This window comes from Barbus barbus (genome assembly GCF_936440315.1).
Source record: "Barbus barbus genome assembly, chromosome: 11".
Classification (NCBI taxonomy): Eukaryota; Metazoa; Chordata; class Actinopteri; order Cypriniformes; family Cyprinidae; genus Barbus; species Barbus barbus.
The window spans coordinates 32,399,815-32,422,082 of record NC_136739.1 but is presented as its reverse complement, the minus strand read 5'-3'; the positions used below and the strand labels follow the sequence as shown (position 1 = coordinate 32,422,082).

The 22,268-nt window shown below is 33.9% G+C and overlaps 1 protein-coding gene across 1 annotated transcript in view; it reads left to right on the top strand.

Moving 5' to 3' along the window:
* The first annotated feature begins 1,459 nt into the window (after window positions 1–1,459).
* Window positions 1,460–22,268, top strand: part of LOC306877239 (F-box-like/WD repeat-containing protein TBL1XR1) — a 29,017-nt gene continuing 8,208 nt past the window's right edge. Inside the window, exons 1-9 of the mRNA XM_079428880.1 lie at window positions 1,460–1,759; window positions 12,914–13,020; window positions 13,187–13,332; window positions 17,311–17,530; window positions 18,193–18,316; window positions 19,431–19,572; window positions 20,451–20,514; window positions 20,606–20,703; window positions 21,618–21,678. Of these exons, the coding sequence (XP_079285006.1) occupies window positions 12,963–13,020; window positions 13,187–13,332; window positions 17,311–17,530; window positions 18,193–18,316; window positions 19,431–19,572; window positions 20,451–20,514; window positions 20,606–20,703; window positions 21,618–21,678 (913 nt within the window). The 5' untranslated portion in view covers window positions 1,460–1,759; window positions 12,914–12,962. The remainder of the gene's footprint in view (window positions 1,760–12,913; window positions 13,021–13,186; window positions 13,333–17,310; window positions 17,531–18,192; window positions 18,317–19,430; window positions 19,573–20,450; window positions 20,515–20,605; window positions 20,704–21,617; window positions 21,679–22,268) is intronic.

The window sequence follows — 22,268 nt, the reverse complement described above, 5'->3', positions numbered from 1 at the left end:
CAGATTAGAATATAATGTTAAAAAACTTTGCATATATACGTTGTAATTAGGTTGCAACACCTATATGGTTATAAAAATATATAATGCAAAAAGAACACTCTTTGAATGACTGTAACTGGCTCCTAAACAAACAAGCCAAACATTAATTAACAGTGCAAAATAACTATATCGTTAAAGGTTACTAACAATAACCAAACATATTAGCCTGAGCATGCTTCTGTTACTGTGCGTCATATATGCTAGAAAGTATTAAGAAGTCAGAGGCACAAAATGGCGATGACTGTGTTATTTCACAGTGGATGTGTTCTGATTTCGTGCTGTTGAATAAGCAGGTTTAAGGTCAGCTGCCCATTTTTCCATTGTGGGTCACAAAGTGCAAAACTCCCCCTCCCCCCACTCTCCAGGCTGTATCACAATACCTAGTGAACGCCCTTCATAGACAGCATGGAGGAGTCTTGATGAAATAGTACTTCATTTTGATTTAGTTCAAAATTGCTAAATCACTTTATTGTTAAAGAACAGTATATTTTATGATTTCTTTTAATTATTTTTAAATTTGTGCATTGATTATACATGAATAAATAGGTGTGATGGTAGTTTACTAAATAATCAGATGCACAATTTTCACCAATAAAACTCATAATAAATCTCATTAAAGAAGGGACTCGAGCCGTATGTCAAGTTTATGTTTAATAATAAAATATTTAATATATAATATATAATATAAGTATTTAAAAGTTTTACTATTTAACACTTAAAAATAATTTTGCATTTAATTCAATATTATTTAAAAAGCCATACTACTTAAAATTTTAAATATAATTTTGCATTTTAATTTAACTGTACATGAAATGCGTTACTTTGTAGAATAATAAATATATATATATATAATTTAGCCATTTTTAATTCAATTTTATATCAAATGTCTTACAAAAGTCTTACTATTTAACATTTAAAATAAACGTTATTTAGAATTTTAATTCAATTTTGTGCATAAAAGCCATACTATTTCAAATGTACAGTATAATGTACAGTACAGTACTTTTCCATTTTAATTTAATTGTGCATAAAAATGCTTAAGTGTATAAAATAAAAATATGTAATTTTTCAATTTATAATTAACTTTTCCATAAAATGTCTTACAAAAGTCTTACTATTTAACATTTAAAATAAACGTTATTTAGAATTTTAATTCAATTTTGTACATAAAAAAATAAAGCATTTTAATTCGGTTTTGTATAAAAAAGTCTTACTATATAAAATAATAAATATAATAAATTAATTGTGTATAAAATGCTTTACTGTATAAAATAAAAAGTATATATATATTTTTTAATTCAGTTTTCACTAAGATGTCTTATTTAACGTGTCTACAGTACAAATGTGATATACTGCAGAATTAGTACGAGTAGTATGCTAGTGTAGTAGCCTAGGTAGGGCGCTCGGTAGGTACGAGAACACGACCCGCTCGCGCTCTCTCTGCTGTAGTAAGTGCGTGCGCGCTGCTGCTGTCTTCCGACGTTCATTTCTGTGAGAAACACACAGGAAACTTGTCTAAAAACACACAGGATCGACACATAAACGTTATCTTTGGCAGGCGAAACCTCGATTGTTGTTTCTCGTCGATGTTTTAACGGACTACCGCCGATAACGAGGGGAAATCCGACCGAAGATGGGTGTTCAATCGCGGTTTGCACACTGAAGTTGGAGGATATTTCGTGGTGGAAGTGAAAGAGAAGCGGCAGCTTGATTCTTGACGGTAAGAAGAAGCGATATTTGTCTCGTTTGAACTTGTCTCGTGTGTATTATTCTCCTGAATTGATCTTTGTGGAGAAACTCGTGTCTGAATGAACTTCCCCACTCACCTCTAACGCGCTAAAGTCTTATTTCTGCGGTGTGTTGTGTTTGTTAAACCCTCAGAGAGTAGTGTGCACCGATGGACACTCGATAGGGCTCTTTTCTGGTTGTTTTTGTGGTAAAACACGCTTAAAGAAGCCGTTAGCTTCAGCGGCGCATGCTGAGGGTGGGGGAGGGGCCTCACTAGTGAACACTAGAAAGTTCACTTCTCAGACTAGTTCGTACTCTTTAGTAAGTAACACGCATTCACTAAAACAGACTTTTAGACATCTTTTGAGTCGTGTTCTCAAATGCAGAAAGGAAATTGTAAAACACACGAGGAAAGTCTATTAGTGAACTGTTTAGTCCTAATCTCTGTCTAGTGTATACTGTGATAACAGGGCTAGTTTGTGTTGCATGCTAACATACTTATCCTAAGGATTGTTTAGTGTTCAGCAGTAACTGAAATACTCCAGCACTTGTTGATCTCAGCTGATGAATCCTGCATCACTCAAATTAATGAATGAATAATATATTAATTCATTTATATATTTGTATATTAATGTATAAAATTGACGTGTGTGTGTATATATATATTACATGCATCACCACAAATGAAACTAACCGAAGATAGTAATAACAATATAAATATTATTGATAATAACATATAAGATTCACACACAGATATATGTACAGTAGTCAACATTTGAAGTGGATCAAAACCTTTCATCAAAGTTGTTCTAAAACCAAAACAATACCCGTTCTTGTCACTTCAGATGTTGACTACTGTGCATTTATAACAATAATTTAGGACAGTACAACAAATAGCTTACTATCATGGAAATTATAATGTTTTAGTGGGTGGAAAATGTGCTTAATATGAAAAATTGCCATGAAACTAATGACAGAATGAAAAAAGAGACCGGGTTCTCGTGTAGAAAACCTGGAAATGTTTACCTGACCATTTAGAGTCTTTCTTTCTGTAAAAAATGGCTTTTTTTTTGTTTTTAGCAAAGTGTGGTTTCTCTCTTTTTCTTTTATTTTTGAGGGGTGAAATATGACCGGGACACATTCTTGACCAGTTTAGTGAGAATTACCCATACAGTGACTAATTTACTGCATGAGCGTGTTTTTGTACGGTTTGAAATGTATGATAATATATGATAATAGTCGTAGTTACTAGTCATTGACTGACTTGGAACATGTTTCTGATCCAAAGCTGAGATGAGAGCTGTGCTTGAATTGCCCGGACCTTAAAGTGCTAGTTTACTCAAAATATAATTTTCTTTTGTATTATTTTTGATTCCGCACCTACTTCTATTTTTCTATGTATATTTTTGTAGGATGTGCATCATCTTCATCACTGCAGGCCTACAGAGAATCAGGCTTTTCTTTTGTATTTTCTGATTTTGGGAAACATAATCATATTTTTTTCCACTGAGATCATCGCAGTGCATTATGGGATTGCATTGTCTGCAAAAGACACATGCAGTTCTGCCCTATGTAGAGCCGTATGATTTCTGCAATGCCATAAAATGTGGATGCAATCATGGAATCTGGTCATAAAAATGGAATTTGCAATATAACGCAACATTTTGTTTCCCAAGAAAATAAAAGGAATTGTTACTTTTTTTAATTACATTTTAAAAGATTAAATAAATTAATGATTTATGCCTTCATTTAATTACCTCCGTTTTTTTAAATAAATAAATTTGTATTTTTTTGTAAGTCATAAATCTAGAAATATTCAGCCTAAAACAGACAACATAGAATTTCAGAAAAAATAAAACATTTTATAGGGACGTTTATTGTACAGATTGTTTTAAAAAAGTTTTTAAAATGTCAAAGTTTTATTAATTGAATTGATTAGACATGCTTTTTTGATTATTAATATTAAACTAAGCCATTAAAACAAAATCCAAAAAAAAAAAATACAATGTAATTTGGGGAAAAGAAATAAAACACAAAATAAAGCAAATTTCATAGGGCCTTAAAAATTAAATTTGTTACAATTTAGAAACTATTAAAAGTTTATGATTTAAATTTACTGGACATGCTTTTTTTATTTCTGTAATTTAATTAAACCCTTAACAAAATGGTAATTTAAATGCGAACAAAACCTGAAAATCAAAAATCAAAGCAGAAAAACAGAAGTTTTGAAAAAAAAGAAACTGTAAAAATATAAAACATAAAATATGCTGAAAGAGTAAGACTCACAATATTGTTTTAAGTATAAAGGTTACGCAATATATAGATCAAATTTTCTTCAAAGCAAGAATTATTAATGCAAGAATGGAGTCCGATCTCCATTCATCCTCATACTCCCGCGCTACAGCTTGTCTCGCTGTTATAAATAGCTTTAGATTCACACACAGTTGTAAATCATTACAAAATGACTGAGTTAATGGTAATAGGATTGAAGTGAGAGAGTTGTGGTCTTGGGATTTTCTCCAGGATTCGAGCAAAGCCTTCGGCGTTCACTGCAAATCCAAATCTGTCTGAAAGAGAGATGCCAAGATGGCCTAGTTCTTCTGAGACGGAGAAGCAGACTAGTGTCTGTGAAAGCTCCTCGTGCCTCATTTCTGATCAAACTTATAAATCAATACATGAAGACACAATGATTGTCATGTTTTGTGGCTTGTCTGTTTTAACCCATCTTTAGGGCTGTGTGATATAAACTAGGGATGCACGCTATTGGATTTTGCCGATATCCGATATGCCGATATTTTCAACTCATTTTGGCCGATACTCATATATTTCCTTTTGTTTGGAAACAACACCAAGTCTCTCCTGTGTGGATATTATAAGCAAATTATTTAAAATTTTGGTTAGTTTTTAACAAGAACTTATTTGTTATAATTAAATAAACAATAATGAAGTTATTTTATAATGACAGTACACTGAAGCTTTGAAAATAACTATAAATAAACTATATATCCAATTGCTGCAATTTTTTCAGACTGATCAAGTGATAACCTTAAAGGGGTCATCGGATGCAAAATTCACTTTACAAGTTGTTTGAACATAAATGTGTATTGGAAGTGTGTGTACACATCCATCATATAATCATAAAAATCCACCCAGTGTTTTTAAAAATCCCTATTTTAAAATCCCGTTTCTCAAATCAGGCTGAGGTTCCTGTCAGAATGATGTAGTTCTGTACAGGCCCCTCCCACGAGAGTTGATTGACAAGACCGTCTTAGGTTAGCCCCGCCCTGAGTGAGCTGAGAGCTCTCGTCCTCTGGTGCAGAGGAAGACAAGATGTCTCTGATTAAGTGATTGAGGTGTTTTGTTGTTGAATGTAATAATGAACATAGCAGTCATCATTTACTCCTGACATCTGAGCCGCTGAAGATTCAGAGGATTAATGTTACTTTCGCTTTGAAGTGAATGCGCCGACCCCCGATCTACATAACATGCATGTTCACGCAAATCATTCGTGATCCAGCTTTATCTACAGAAGAAGTGAATATAACAGTTTTTATGAATCTTCGCAAATCACCTTTCCTAATAATGTACTAGTTAGCCAGTTTTGCGGCTGAAGTAAACAGTACTGCTCGCCATCCCACAGAAGAGAGGGGCGGGGTCAGCAGAGCTCATTAGCATTTAAAGCAACATGGACTAAAACGGCTTGCTGAAAGCTAAGCTGATTTTGACAGGTTCAAAAGGGTGTTTTTACACTACCATTGAGAAATTTTAACCAAAGTATGTTAGACTTTTAATTAAGACCCTAAAGAATCATATCAACTTGTGTAAAATGGGCATCTGATGACCCGTTTAACATTTTATTTTAAGATTTAACATTTGTAGATGGTCTAAAGCAAAAGAGTTGTAAAAATTCTGAAAATCTTTTAGAGCTCATAATTTGTTTAAAATATATAACACATTACACATTAACGAATAAATCAGTATATAAAATTAATTTAAATTTTTTTTTTTGTTCATGTAAGCTATAGCTTCTGACCTTTAAATCAACATACTCATGATTTTATGACATTGATACTGCTTTATTTAATCAGAAACACTATAAACTAAATGTTATTTGTGTTTTTTAAAGCCATTATCGGCCAATATCGGCCCAATAATATCATGCATCCCTAATATAAACCACTGCATTGTGTTTTCCAACAAAACTGATGAAATATTGATATTTAAAAAAATTAATAAAAAGCTTTAATTCAGCAAGCATGCATTAAATTGCTCATAAGTGCCAGTAAAGACATTTATAATGTTACTAATTATTTCTATTTCTATTCTATTAAAATAAATGCTGTTCTTTTGAATTTTCTATTCATCTGTGATTACTGAAAAATAAAATATCACAGTTTCCACAGAAATGTGTTCAACATTGATAATAATCAGAAATGTTTGTTGAGCAGTAAATCAGTATATTATTATGATTTCTGAAGATCATGTGACACTGAAGACTGGAGTAATGATGCTGGAAATACAGCTGCAGATCACAGAAATAAATTACAGTTTAACAGATATTCACACAGAAAACAGCTACTTTAAATGATAAAATATTTTTTATAAATTTACAGCATTTGTTATATAAATTCAGCCTTGCTGAGCAGAGGAGACTTACTTTTGCTCATACTGTACTCTTGTGTGTGTGTGTGTGTGTGTGTAATGTGTATACTGTATATACATTGAGTCCTACAAAACAATACTGTAAACAATAAACAAAACAGTATATACTATTAGACTATATGTTGTGTCTAATATAAGTGTGTGTGTGTTTGGACGTGAAAGGTCCTCAAAAGAAAGGTTGAAAGGCTACTCAAAATAAGGCTGCTCCAAAATTTGTAAGTAATCGGCCATTCATAACTTGTACTAGCCAAAAACCCCCGGAAATAAACAACAGCTTGAGGCTGTCTACAGCGGACGTGACAAAGCGACCGTTGCAAATCATTTTGTGTCAGTACTAAGGGTGTGCAATATTGACAAAATAAATATAAATATATATATATATATATAAAATCAATATTTTCTGGGATTTTATCAATAAAGATAATTAGACAATATTTTGCTGAGTGTGTTATTGTGCTGGTATCTTAAGGACTGCCGTGGACAGATGACTCCTATAGTTTTTGATATTCTTCATATTCTGTGACGGTCAGTGATAGAAATTAATCTTTTCCAATAAGTTTAAATTGATTTTAACCTTTTATGGGCATTTTTAACTTTATAAAGCCATTTTTCTAAAAGTGTGCATCATCTTTTGAGTCATTTAATCAATCAATTATAATAATAATACATTTAGGCTGTTACTAAACTAATTAAATCAGAATCAAGAAAATTAATCTTTGCAGAAGTTTATGGCATTTAGATGTATTTACATGTTAATGCAGCTCAGAGGGACCTGGAATGCTTTAACCTGCAGTTACAAATGCATAAATAATGTTTTGATATTTTAAACATGAAATGTTGAATACTGACATTTGAAATTATTAAAAAAATGAAAAGATACTGTAAATGTAAAATTAAAACTGCCAGCAGGTGGCAGCAAGTCACTGAGTCGTTGCGACTGAACCGAATCATTTAAACGATTGATTCATTCAGGAACAAATGTCATGTTGCTCAGAGACTCAGAACAGCGCTGTGGTTGTGTTTTGATTTTTTTTTTTTTTTTTTTGTCGAAATAGCACAAAAACAGGCAATATTGTGTCTAAAACGTAAGTCTCTTGATATTAACTTATTGTTTATTGAACTGTTGAATAAAATCAATATCGCATTTGTAACCATGCTGATTCTTTAAGAAGCTTCGTGTGAAATTGATTAGCTATATGAATGGATATAGATACATTTTCTGCCCCCTTATCTTGAATTATGATCATTAATGCATATTAACAGACTGAATCATGCAGTGAAAGCACTCTGAAGTTAGTCTAACCAGACTTCATCACGTAATCGCGTACACTCTGTAGGTGTTTTTTGTTTGGTTTTTGCAACATACTCGATAATGTCATGATGTGTTCAGTTTTTTGCTGTAAACCTGCGCAGATTTGGCTTGCATCAACTTCCCCAAGAAATTAATGAGTGAACATAACTTAAGAAAAGCAACCCGCCAAACTGACAGCGTTACCCGCCACAGCTGATTTTTACCCGTGTGTTGGCGGTTTTTTTTTTTTTTTTTATCATATTATATACAATTCCAGGTTAAAAAATTCTTAGACTTCCCTTAAAACTGAATTACATCATTAATCGCAATTATTTGCATGGCATTCAATCATCAACAAATAATTCATGATTGTGACGGGTCTAACAATAATAATGTATTACATGTTTATCTATGAATGAAACTTATGGCTTCAATTTTAATATATAATTTTTAATTTATATCCATTAGATAAACATGCCTGTGATGCACATTCAATATTTAATTACTTGACAACCATATATGACTACATTTATGAACTATATTATTTGCTAAAGAATTGTTACTATTTATTTATCATTTTTTACCACCATTTTATTAAAGCAATACATTTTGAGAGGCTGTTACAATGGTTTCCTGCAGTTAAAGTCAATTCAAGTCACGTTGATTTATTTAATGCTTTATGCAATACACATTTGATTCAGAACCGCTTTAAACAAGTACATAGTGATTCAATGATGCAAACAAAATTAAATTCTGCTGATTTAAAACTGGACAAACCAATCACATATAGATGGCATCTTCTCAGTTTTGCGTGTTCATTAGTCTCATGCGACCGCAGGAAATGACTGCAACCCGCGTGTTTTTACAACGCTCAGGAGAAAATGGCTGCTGTTTGCAGATCCTGAGAGCACATCTGTCAGAGGAGACCAGCCAGGAGAAAATGAGGCTCTGCAGCCTCGCATGCATCTCTCGTCTCGCCCGTCCTGCTTTCCACATTAATCATTCCTGCGGTTACTTTTGGCTCCACGCTTGTGACAATTTTATCCTTCCTTTTATATATTAACCTAGTTTGTATTCATTCAACAGGATTGTTGTTAATGTTCTTTTTAAGACCTGCTGACGTTAACCATTACATTACTTCTGTGGTCTTTATTAATTATATTTTATTCTCTTGGTTTTGTAGGAGGGTTATTATAGTTAACTGAAAATAAAACCATTAAAAAACATTTTAGTTTCTTGAAATAAAATAAACGTTAACTGAAATAAAATGTAACATTTAATTTTTTTTTACTGATTTTATTTCAGCTAGTTGCTAAGGCAACATTTCTAATTTTTTTGTTTAACTTGATGTTAATAAATAAAAATGTACAAACACTGTATAGACAACAAATAATAAATAATGTCAAACACAACGAAATTGCATTCATAAAATTAAATTAAAATGAAAATATCAACAAACTAATTAAAAATATTAGTAAACGCTATAATAATATTGCTAAAAAAATGACTAAATATTAATATTTTACAGTCTAAAATTAAGCAATTTAGATTATTTTAATGTTTTTTTTGTTTTTGTTTTTAAGAAAAACGGCTTGTTCAGGATCCTTTCCTTGAAATCATTTATTTTAGCTTGATTTTCATTGTGTTTTACTTGATGCAAATGCATCAAATATTAAGTTATGCTTTGAATATTGTCAAACTGTAATGATCATGTGAAAAGTTTGTTCTGCCAGTGTGTGGATTATGCACGGCTCTGTTCATTTACGTTTATTTTCTGGTGTTTTCCTGTGACTGATTAATCTGGAGCTGTGGGTCAGAAACTGCTTTGCTGTTCAGTCACACTTCAGGAAGCGCCGGGTTTATTTCTGGAGCACATTAGTCAGCAAAACCAGCCGAGATGCATATGAGCTCCAATATGAGATGATGCATCTATTTATCCTGTGCACTGAAACCCAGTCATCTTCAGCTCAAGGACGCTGGCTGGGATTTAACACTCGTCTGTTTTTGTTAACTGGACAGCAGTTTGTTAAATTAGTGAATACTGTGATGCTGATTTCACTGCCGTTGGTCTCATTGACAGTCGTGATGATCACATTAGGTGACTTCTGACGTCACATGATGGTGTTTTGTAGTGGAATAAAAGTGTACAATGTCAAAAAACAGCCTTTTTTTCCTGAGTATTTTTTAAATAATCTAAAAATACCTTTTTTTATTTTCTGCAACTTGTACTCCAAAGCAACCTGTGCAATGCATTTAATGTGCGATCTTATGGACGTTTTTGTCTTTTTAATTTTTTTATCATTTTGCCTGTGTTAATGCCAACTGCATAAATTTTGGCACAGGTGTGTATTTTTATTGGAATTTTAATATTTCACCCTCATTTCCTTTTAATAAAACTATTTTGCACTAGGTACAAAAAAATAGTTCCTCTCAGGACCTTAAGGAGAAAAATGTCCTCATTAAAACGGCTATTTTTAATCCCAGGGCTATTTAACTATAAAATGATGCAGTCTTTGTTGATAGGCTTTCATTCTCTTGGCAAGGCTTCAAAATTAAAATAAAAAATTACCAAATGGTGCCATTTTCTCAGGTTTGGCCTATAAAGGAAATACTCACATTTTTCCTGTTTTCTGCTTTTGCTGTATTTTAGAGGCAGTTGGATCAATTATGCAGCTATAATTGTGTGGATGTGTTGGTGCATGTCAGAGTGTGGTTTCTATGCGTGTCCTAAAAAAAAAAAAAGTTTATGTATTTGTAATGTTTGAGAGAGAGAAATAATACTGTACAGCAAATCACAAATCCCATCGCTGTGTTTGCCAGCAGAGTTTTGCTGGAATCTAATGGAAAAGTTTGGTACTGCACCCAAACAAAATCTGATTAAAAGCTCATTTTTGAGATATCAATCTCAAATTTGGAACAGAACTAGATTTTCTAGCGAATTGTGTTCAACATGTTTTATAAAATAAATATTTTATTAAAAAAATTGCTAAAGTAATTTTTTTTATAAACTTAAACATCTATAACATTTTTGCTTTAAATAATCTGTCAAGGGTCTTCTTTAAAATGAGACAAAACTTAAGTCTGTACTCCCAATCTTCACATTTTTATGACCGTTTTGGATATGGACATTTTGTCCTCTGTGTAATTTATTTTTTAATTGATGCACAAGGGTTAAGATTAGTTCAGGGGCGTCAAACTCAGTTCCTGGAGGCCACAGCCCTGCAGAGTTTAGCTCCAACCCTAATTAAACACACCGGATCCAGATAATCAGGTCATTCAGGCTTATTTGAAAACTACATGGTTTGTGTGTTGGAGCAGGTTTGGGACTAAACTCTTCAGGGCTGTGGCCCCCAGGAACTGAGTTTGACATCCTTGGATCAGGATGAGTTTGTTTCTTCATCAGGTTTGTATAAATGTGTCTCTGCATCAGTGTCTCAGCAATGGATGCTCTGCAGTGAATGGGTGCCGTCAGAATGAGAGTCCAAACAGCTGATAAAAACATCACAATAATCCACACCACTCCAGTCCATCAGTTAACATCTGGAGAAGAACAAAGCTGAAATTAATCCAGCATTAAGATGTTTTTAACTATAATACGAGTAGCCACTGTATGAGCGTTAACACTCATATCTTACTGGCTGTTTTGTGTCAGCAACGTAACCTAATGGGATCCGCCAAACACAGATGAAAACAGTCTCTCTAAAGACTCTGAACTCTGTGCTCAAGACAAGAACTCAATAACTCCTGCTGGTAGTTTTGTGTAACTACACCATTCTTCTGCCAAAGAGCATCTTTCTCTAGTGATGGATAATCAAGTATATCTCATGAAATAAAGTCTAAAAACCTGAAAAATAAACTTCAAAAACGACCTGCATTAAATTGTATGGGTACAAATGTCTGAGCTCATTAGAGTAAATGAAAAATATGGCAAGTAATGCTTGGATATAATTTAATACAAAATTATATACTAAAATTGTATAGTAAAAAATGCTATATTTATAAATGCATATATAATTTACTATATATTTTAGTATATAATATTAAATGTAATATAATTCAATTATATACTAAAAATATAAAGTAAATAATATATAGTAAATTATGATTCGTGCTTTGACTTAAAAAAAAAAAAAGGCTGAGTTAGATTATCTTAATTAATTTGGCATTTAGCAAGTATTTGCTTATTGGGACTGTAATACTTCACAACAGGGCAATGACACTAGAAATTACATAGAAAACCGAGAAACTGATTTGCCTCAAATGAACAACACGTGACAAACGTCCTGTTTTAGTCATGCGTGCCAGGCAGTGTTATTTATATCACATTATTACGTATTGAGATTTTGCATTAGTTTTTTATTTTATTTTACATTTTAATTTTAGTTAAGGTTTTATTAAATTTTTTGTCAATTTTATTAGTTTTTGTACTTTATAATATAGTTTTTATTATTTTATTTCTTTGTTATTTTAGTACTTCAAGTTATACTGTAAATACATGAAAGTATGTATTTTAAAAACCTATAATGAAGTATAATTATAAAACTCTTAATAAAATAATTTAATAATGTTGGTAAATAAACAGATGAAATTAATAACATTTTAAAGTCAAATAAACTTTTTTATAATATTATGCCAATCTCTAAAATACTTTGAGTAAAGATGTTGAGAAATGGCCATTTGTGAGTATTAGTTTGTTTTAAAATGACCACAAACAACTGGAAAAAGTTGTAATTTTTTTTTATTTTAAGTTTCATTTTCCTTTTTAAGGTTTTATTTTTTTTCCTGTAAATTGTATTAGTTTGTTATTTTTAGTATTTAGTATTAGTTATTTTTATAAAAATATTTTTTTATTACAATTTATTGTTTTTTATTTATTTTTTTATATATAGTGTTTACTCATTTTATTTCAGTTTTAGGTATTTTAGTAGCCCTACTTCAAGACTAAACTAAATGAAAATGAGAAATGTTGCCTTGGCACCTGTCTGAAATAAAATGTTTAATTTTTAGAATTTCTAGCATTTTTTAATTGTTAACATTTATTTCATTCCAAGTAACTAACATGTTAATTTTAATGCTGTTGTCATTCTCCCCTTTAATGCCATGGTACAAGACCTACAGTCTCCATGTGATTTCCAGAACGAACCATTTCATAAGTCATAAATATTAAATGTATGGATGTTGTGTTTCCCGCAGGGGCTGATTGAGAGCTCCAGCGTCGCTCATCCTCTGAGGTGGAGCTAAGATGAGCATTACCAGTGATGAAGTCAACTTTCTGGTCTACAGATATCTGCAGGAGTCAGGTAAACCCCCACAAAACCACCCCAAATCACCTGGAACTGATGTAAACCGGGCTTTGAGATGAGCTCAAATCCTTAAAGGCATGTTTAGTCGCACATTTACTCACGGGTTGAAATAAAGCGACTGTTCGTTGATGGAAAGCTGGTCTCTTTGGCCTTTGTGCTGCAGGTTTTTCTCACTCGGCGTTCACGTTTGGCATCGAGAGTCACATCAGTCAGTCGAACATCAACGGGACTCTGGTGCCTCCTGCTGCCCTCATCTCCGTCCTGCAGAAAGGCCTTCAGTACGTGGAGGCCGAGATCAGCATCAACGAGGTGAACGCTTCATCATCAGCCATTCTAGTCAAGTCTTTCAACACTTTGATTTATCTGCATTTTTGCATAAATAACTTTCACCTGCTGTGAGTCATAATAAATTAATGAAAGAAAATAAATTAAATTAGTGCTGTCAAACGATTAATCGCGAGTCATCGCATCCAAAATAAGTTTTTGTTTACATAATGTGTGTGTGCTGTGTATGTTTATGTATATATAAATACACACACATAAAGTACGTTTAAGAAAAATGTTGTTTATGTATTAAATATATTTATATATAATATAAATTATATGAATATAAATATTCAAAATATTTACTGTATTTGTGTGTATTTATATATACACTGTACGCATACATATATGTAAATAAAAAAATAAAAAAAAACTTTGGATGTAATTAATCGTTTGACAATATATTAAAAAATAAACTAAGGATTTTATTGTTGGCATGGTCAAGACACTTCTTCAGATTTTTATTTCAAATTCAAATTCAAATTCAAATTTTATTTGTCACATACATATACATACGTAGTACGACATGTAGTGAAATGTATTGTACGACTGTCCAACAAATTGTCCAACAAAATTAGAAAAACCTCAAGTTTACAAAAATACAAATAGAAAAAGTACAGTAAACATATATACAGAATAAACTAGCAATAAAATAAAATAACAAATAGATATGAGAATAAAAAATAGAATATGATTCTATATAGATTCTATAAAAGTAAAGTGTATGTCAGTGATAAAGTGTCCGTGTGCTGTGCTGTGCAGTGCAGTAAAGTGTATAAGTGAGTAAAAGGATACTAAAGACAAAGACAAATGGTATGTAAGTCCCACTCATTTATTCTTTCGTAACCTTCTACAAATTAGTGCAGATTGTACTTGAAAAATGTGCAAAGTGGAAGTGTGGGGTGATGTGCTTAGAGTGGAGAGTGGTTTAGACTCCGAATGGCCTGCGGGAAGAAGCTCCTCCTCATTCTCTCTGTGTTCGCCTTCATGGAGCGGAAGCGCCTCCCTGAACGCAGCAGAGAAAAGAGTCCATTGTTGGGATGGCTGAGGTCCTTCACTATCTTCCTGGCCCTGGTCAGGCACCGCTTGCTGTAGATGTCCTGCAGGTTAGGGAGCTCGGTGTGAATGGTACGTTCCGCTGAACGCACCACCCTCTGGAGGGCTCGTCTGTCCTGCATAGTGCAGTTCCCGAACCAGGAAGTGATGCTGCCCGTCAGGACGCTCTCGATGGTGCAGGTGTAAAAAGTCTTAAGCACCCGAGAGGGAAGTCTAAAGTCCTTTAAGCGTCTCAGATGGTACAGACGCTGCCTGGCCTTCTTCACCAGGGTGCTGGTATGACAGGACCAAGTCAAGTCCTGCGTGATGTGAACACCCAGGTATCTGAAGCTGTCCACTCTCTCCACTGGAGTCCCGCTGATCGTGATAGGCTGGTATGACCGCTCCTGCTTCGTACTGAAGTCCACTATCAGCTCCTTAGTTTTGCTGATGTTCAGGTGTAGACTATTCACCTGGCACCAACTCTCCAGGTTCTTAATCTCCTGTATGTAGTCCGTCTCGTCGTTGTCTGAGATTAGGCCCAACACAACAGTGTCATCAGCAAACTTAATGATGGTGGTGGAGTTGGAAGTGGCCACACAGTCATAAGTGTACAGTGAGTACAGCAGGGGGCTCAGAACACAACCTTGAGGAGCACCAGTACTTAGGGTGATGGAGGATGAGGTGTGTTTACCCATCCGTACGGCTTGCTGTCTGTCCTTCAGGAAGCTGGACATCCATTGGCACAAATATGTGCTGAGACCAAGGACCTCCAACTTGGAGGTGAGTGTGGAGGGAATTATGGTGTTAAACGCTGAACTGTAGTCCACAAACAGCATTTTTACATAATTCCCTTTTCTGCAGTCCAGGTGACTTGTTGTGGTGTGGAGGAGGTGTGAGATGGCATCCTCCGTGGAGCGGTTATGTCTGTATGCAAACTGTAGTGGATCCAGTGTGTCTGGTAGTGATGCAATGATGAAGTCTCTGACCAGTCTCTCAAAGCACTTCATCACCACTGATGTGAGGGCTACAGGGCGATAGTCGTTTAGGCAGGTGGGCTGCGGTTTCTTGGGGACAGGAACAATGGTGGACTGCTTAAAGCATGAGGGGACTATGGACTGTTCCAGGGAGAGGTTGAAGATCTCGGTGAACACCGGTGCTAGCTGGTCAGCGCAGGCCTTCAGAACCCGACCTGTGATGCCATCTGGTCCTGCTGCCTTCCTGATGTTCACTCTCTTGAATGCCCTCCTCACGTCATGCTCCGTGATGGTGAATACGTTGTCCTCACCGGCTTCCTCAGCGTGCATGCAGTTAGCACTGCTAGCGCCGTTAGCGTGATTAGCTGCAGCCTCGAAGCGAGCATAAAAAGTGTTCAGCTCGTCAGCCAGAGAGGCGTCCGCATTCCCCGATCTGGAGGGTGGTGTTTTATAGTCCGTGATGGTTCTAAGTCCCTGCCACAGGCTCCTAGAGTCGCCATGTTGGAATTGCGACTCTAGTTTCCTCCCGTAGCGCTGCTTCGCCTCCTTCACCGATCTGCGCACGCTGTAAGATGCAGCCTTGTAATCATCCATGTTCCCGGTGATGAGCCCTGTGTTGTAGGCAGCGGAGCGGGATCTCAGGGCGTCGCGGATGGTTTTATCCACCCACGGCTTCTGGTTGGGAAACGTCCTGATGATGGTTTTCTGCACCGTATCATCCATTAGTTTCTCTATAAATCCCACAACCGCTTCCGTAAACAAGCTGACGTCATCAGAGCTGCGCCGGAACATGTCCCAGTCTGCGTCATCTAGCGCGTCCTGCAGAGCGGCCACCGATTGGTCCGTCCAGCGTTGGACCTCCCTCTGCACCGGGGCTTCCTGTTTCAGCCTCTGTTTGTAAACAGGCATGAGGAAGATGGCGGCGTGGTCCGATTTCCCAAACGGTGGTTGTGACTGTGCCTTGTAGCTGTTCTTGTATGGGGTGTAACAGTGATCTAATGTCCTTTCGCCCCTGGTGGGGCAGCTGATGTGCTGATGGAAGTTCGGCAGTGCACGCTTGAGGTTGTCTCTGAAGAATTTCACTGACCATGAAGCAAAAATAAATAATTTTGCTTTTGTGGCAACATTATAAAGTGTGCATAAGTGTGTATAAACGAGCGTTTGTGTTGTTTTTAATATCATTGCAATGCTATAATAGTTGGATTCATATTTTGACTTTTTTTGTTGTTCATTTAAGTTTTAATAATTGTTTTTACATAGTTATGTATGTATTAATTATATAAAATAATTGTTATTAGAATAAATTAATTATGAGGTGTTGTATTATTATTTTGATTTAATAATTCTGTTTTAAAATGGAAAGAATTGATTTTTTTATTAATATAATTTTCAGTTCTCATTGTTTTAGTTCATCAAATTAAACTAAATGAAAATGAGATGTTTCCTCGACAGCTAGCTGAAATAAAATAAGTTATTTCACATTTTGTATATATATTTTAGTTTAGTTTACCTTTATTTTATTTATGGTTTTATAACCTTGGTCTGAACTTTTGATTTACATTGATATAAAAAAACATTTTGATCTTATGACTTAAATGCTTTAAATGATCTATGAATTTTTAAAACATGTCAAAACAAACTATTGATAAAATAATTTGATAGTTATTAAAATGTTGATAAACAATTAATAACATTTTAAAGTCATGGAAAGTTTCAGCTATATTTAAACTCTATATTTTGAGTAAAAATACAAATCCCAATTTCTCAGCATGTTTTATTTCATTTTAAAATGACCACAAACAAATTTAAATGTCGTAAATTCATTATTGAACCATGAAGAAATCCAAACCCTTCCCATAGGATATATTTGCTCTAGATGAGCCGTTTCTGTTGGTTTGTTTGTGTCTCTTTGGCTTGTATTTGATTGTAATCTTGTCTCTGAATGTTTAAGGATGGCACAGTGTTTGACGGCCGGCCGATAGAGTCTCTGTCGCTCGTCGACGCCATGATGCCAGACGTGGTTCACACCAGACAGCAGGCGTTCAGAGACACACTCGCTCAACAGCAGCAGAGAGCCAACAGCTCCATTAACTCAAGCGCTGGTCAGTCCCACGCCGGCAAGAACGGAGAAACCGCGGTCAACGGAGAGGAGAACGGCACCCACACGCTCAGTAAGGCATATATCTGACTCAAATACAGGGAAAAATACATGAACCTTGTAGTTTGAATGCACTTTAAATGCCTTTAATAAAGGCATTGACCAAATACAGACACTACCAGTCAAAAGTTTTTGAACAGTAAGATTTTTAATGTTTTTAATAGTGCTGCCAAACAGTTAATCGCATCCAAAATAAAAGTTTGTTTACATAATAATATGAGTGTGTACTGTGTATATTTATTATGTACATGTAAATACACACATTCATGTATATAAGTCTCTTCTGCTCACAAGCCTGCATTTATTTGATCCAAAATAGTAAATTTTGAAAGCATTTGACTATTTAAAAGAACTGTTTTCTTTTTGAATATATTTTAAAATGTAATTTATTCCTGTTATTTCATAGCATCATTACTCCAGTCACATGATCCTTCAGAAATTGCTCTAATATTCTGATTTGCTGCTCAAGAAAACATTTTTTATTATTATTATGTTGAAAACAGCGGAGTCAAATTTTTTTCAGGTTTGTTTTGCTAAATAGAAAGTTCAGAATAACACACATGAACACAGCAAAATATCATCTTTCACTATTGGTGAAATCTTAAGGTGTTGAGAGATATTCTTGTCAGTATTGCACACGATGTGATTGTAATTGCGAGCTGCTTCTCCTCTCAGATAATTATGTGGATGCGATGGAGATGGACAGCGAGGTCCAGATTCCCGCCACGGTGTTGAGGGGTCACGAGTCGGAGGTCTTCATCTGCGCCTGGAACCCTGTTACTGACCTCTTGGCTTCAGGGTGAGTCCATCTGACCTCTGACCTCAAGGGGCTGAGGTGAAGGATTTCTGATGCTGTTATGAGTTTGTTCGACTCGCACTGGAACGACTGTGAAAAATTACATGATAGACATAAATATTTGAGCTCAAATATTTAATAATTATTTTAATATTTTATTTGTACTAGTCATATTGTATTTTTATTACTGTTATATTTTATTTATTTATATTCATTATTATTTAATCATTTATTTTTATTAGATTTTAGTTATTTCGATTTGTGACCCTGGCCACAAAACCAGTCATAAGGGTCAATTTTTTTTGATATCGATGATGTTTATGCATCATCGAAGCTGGATAAATAATATTTCCATTGATGTATGGTTTGTTATGATAGGACAATATTTGTCTGAGATACAACTATTAGAAAATCTGGAATCTGAGGGAGCAAAAAAATCTAAATATTGAGAAAATCACCTTTAAAGTTGTTCAAATGAAGTTCTTAGCAATGCATATTACTAATCAAAAATTTAATTTTGAGATTTATGGTAGGAAATTTACAAAATATCTTCATGGAACATGATCTTAATATCCTAATGATTTTTGGCATAAAAGAAAAAATTATAATTTTGATCCATACAATGTATTGTTGTCTATTTCTACAAATATACCTGTGCTACTCATGACTGCTTTTGTGCTGCAGCTATTTTTATTGATTTAATATTTAACATTTTTAATATCGTACCATTTTATTTAAAAGCTGCATTTTAAGTGCATTACATTTAAATGTTGATTTATAATTCATAAGAAGTATCAATAAGTTAATTAAATCAAGGTAAGACACAACAGGCAGGACACTATTTGGTTTCACAATAGTACAAAGAAAATGGCCAAAATACACATTTAAGTGTTTATTTTATTACACTTTGGGTATTTGTGTTTATGCAAAAATTTGTGCATATTTAATTCTGAAAATTAACGTTTCAGAAAACTTTACAAGTTTACAAAAACGTTTGCAATTGTTAAAGTAATCAATCAACCGGGGAAGTATGGTGATGTCTATTAGTTATATTTTTTACACCTGGTGTGTCTTGCCTAGAAAGTGTATTGCATTATTTGTGTTGCTCATGTGGCAGCTCTGGCGACTCGACGGCACGCATATGGAACCTGATTGAGAACAGCAGCAGCGGCTCGACTCAGCTGGTCCTGCGGCACTGCATCCGAGAGGGAGGTCAGGACGTTCCCAGCAACAAAGACGTGACCTCGCTGGACTGGAACGTGAGTCGCTCCTAATCATTCAGAGAACAGAAGCAATAAGGATCTAGAATTTATTGTTAACCTTTCTGTTTTATTAGCTAAATTTCACAAACATAAACAACTTCTTAATTCATCTCATATGTTAAATTTGTTTTGTTCTGACTCTGACTTTTATATTTCTTCAATAAGATTGTTAAAAAAATAAAAGGTCTATGACATGTTTAAAATACTATGATACAATCTTCAATCCCCCTGGTACTTTGTAATATCCTTATTTGTTAAAATTGAATGTGAGCTATGCTTTTGTTTATATTTTGTATTGTTATTATTTGTATATTCCTTTTTTTCTGCAATGTATATAAAAAAAAAAAAAAAATTTTTTTAAATGTTTGTTTTATTGATAGAAATCAATAGAACCGGCATATTTTTTCTTATTTTAATTTGTCCCTCAACTCTCACTTTTATTTAAGAATCAGGATTATCACAATCTATATTTAGTAAATTAAATAAAAAATAAATGTAATTAATTAATATGCAAGATTAATAAACTAATATCAGCTAATAGCAAGGAAATTAAGAATTAACTGGGCAAAAATATTTTTGTTGCCTATGAAAGTAAATGGCATTTTTTCTATGATTTCCTTGAAATATATATATCTTATTTCTATCTCTTATTTAATAAGAATGATGATCAGATTGGTTTAACATTGACTTTTAAATGTATTATATATTACTTTAAAAAAATATATTATTTAAGAGTCAATTTTACTCTCATTTGGCACTGGGCGAATTCCTTTTGGACTGTGGATATAATTCTAATGAAAGGCATGGTGAATATTTGGCTTCTTTTCAAATCACAGTTCAATATGTTCCTCAATGTGTTTTGTTTTTGTCTGCAGAGTGACGGCACTCTATTAGCAACCGGATCTTATGACGGATTTGCAAGAATATGGACAAAAGATGGTAAGTCAAGTGATTTCTTACCACTGAGCACTAATCCGACTCAGCGAGTGAGTGTCTTATTTAAACCAGCTTGTTTTAACCTGTTTACCAGGTAATCTCAGCAGCACACTCGGCCAGCATAAAGGACCCATATTTGCACTCAAGTGGAACAAGAAAGGCAACAGCATTCTGAGCGCTGGAGTCGATAAGGTCAGTATCTACAGTTGCGGTCAAAAGTTTACACCCCCCTCTCAGAATCAGCAAAATGCTAATTATTTTACCAAAATAAGAGGGATCTTACAAAATGCATGTTATTGCTTATTTGGTACTGACATGCATAAGATATTTTATATAAAAGTTGTCCACAAGAGAAAATAATAGTTGAATTTATAAAAATGAGCCCGTTCAAAAGTTTACATCCTTAACATTCTTAACATTGTTATCTGAATGATCCACAGCTGTTTTTTTGTTAGTGATAGTTGTTCATGTGTCCCTTGTGTGTCCTGAACAGTTAAACTTTGGTTTATCTTTGGTTTTCCGGCACTTTTGTGTATTTGAACCCTTTCCAACAATGACTGTATGATTTTGAGATCCATCTCTTCACACTGAGGACAACTGAGGGACTCATATGCAACTATTACAGAAGGTTCAAACGCTCACTGATGCTCCAGAAGGAAAACCCATGCATTAAGAGCCAGGGGGTGAAAACTTTTGAACAGAATGGAGATGTGTACATTTTTCTTATTTCGCCTAAATATCATGTTTTTTCATTTAGTTCTGCCCTTCAGAAGCTACAGAAGATAGTTACATGTTTCCTAGAAGACAAAATAAGTTTAAATTTAAATTCAAAAAGTTTTCACCCCCGGCTCTTAATGCATGGTTTTTCCTTCTGGAGCATCAGTGAGCGTTTGAACCTTCTCAAATCAATAAAAACTCTCATTGCATTCATGTTGTTGAATTGATCAGTTCATGCAGTCGCAGAGAATCGAACCCATGATCTGTGCAATGCAAGATCCAAGTTTTATTGATTTGAGCTGTGCAATGCATTCCGAGGGAGAGAATTATTACCTGACTTTTTTTCTGTAATCATTCATTTATTTCTTTGGTTTCTCGTCCTGCTGCAGACAACAATCATTTGGGACGCTCATACAGGTGAAGCCAAGCAGCAGTTTCCATTTCATTCAGGTGAGTTCACAACCTTCAGGTGTTCATATATGAAACCCTGCATTTATAAAAGAAAGTATTCATGAAAATACACGAATGTCAGATTTTACATTTGTTTTCGGATTTATAAATCCGTATGTTGGGCCTATGAAATCCTTTTATTTTTTTCTAGATTCTTTATTTTTTATTTTTTTTTTCAAATTCAGTTTTTTCCATTGTAATTGTGGGAATGTTTTGCTTAAATTTTAATTTTAGTTATCAAAAAGCATGTCTAATTGAAATGGTGAATCTTATACGATATATCAATAATTTATTATAAGCTTATCAAAAAATGACGATTTTCAGGCTCTATGAAATCAGTTTTGTTTTATTTCCAAATTCGGTGTTTGTTTTTATTTGTGTTTATTTATTTATATTGAATAATAAATAATCTAATCTTTTTATTCATTCATTTTAGATTAAAGAAATAATTTTAATTATATAATAAATTAGACTAGACTAAAATAAATGTAAAAATTAAATGCATATAATTTAAAAAAAAAGTAAATGCATCTAACTGTACTGTAATGAGTAGAAAGAAATATAATAATTTAATATTTGGAAATCTTTTC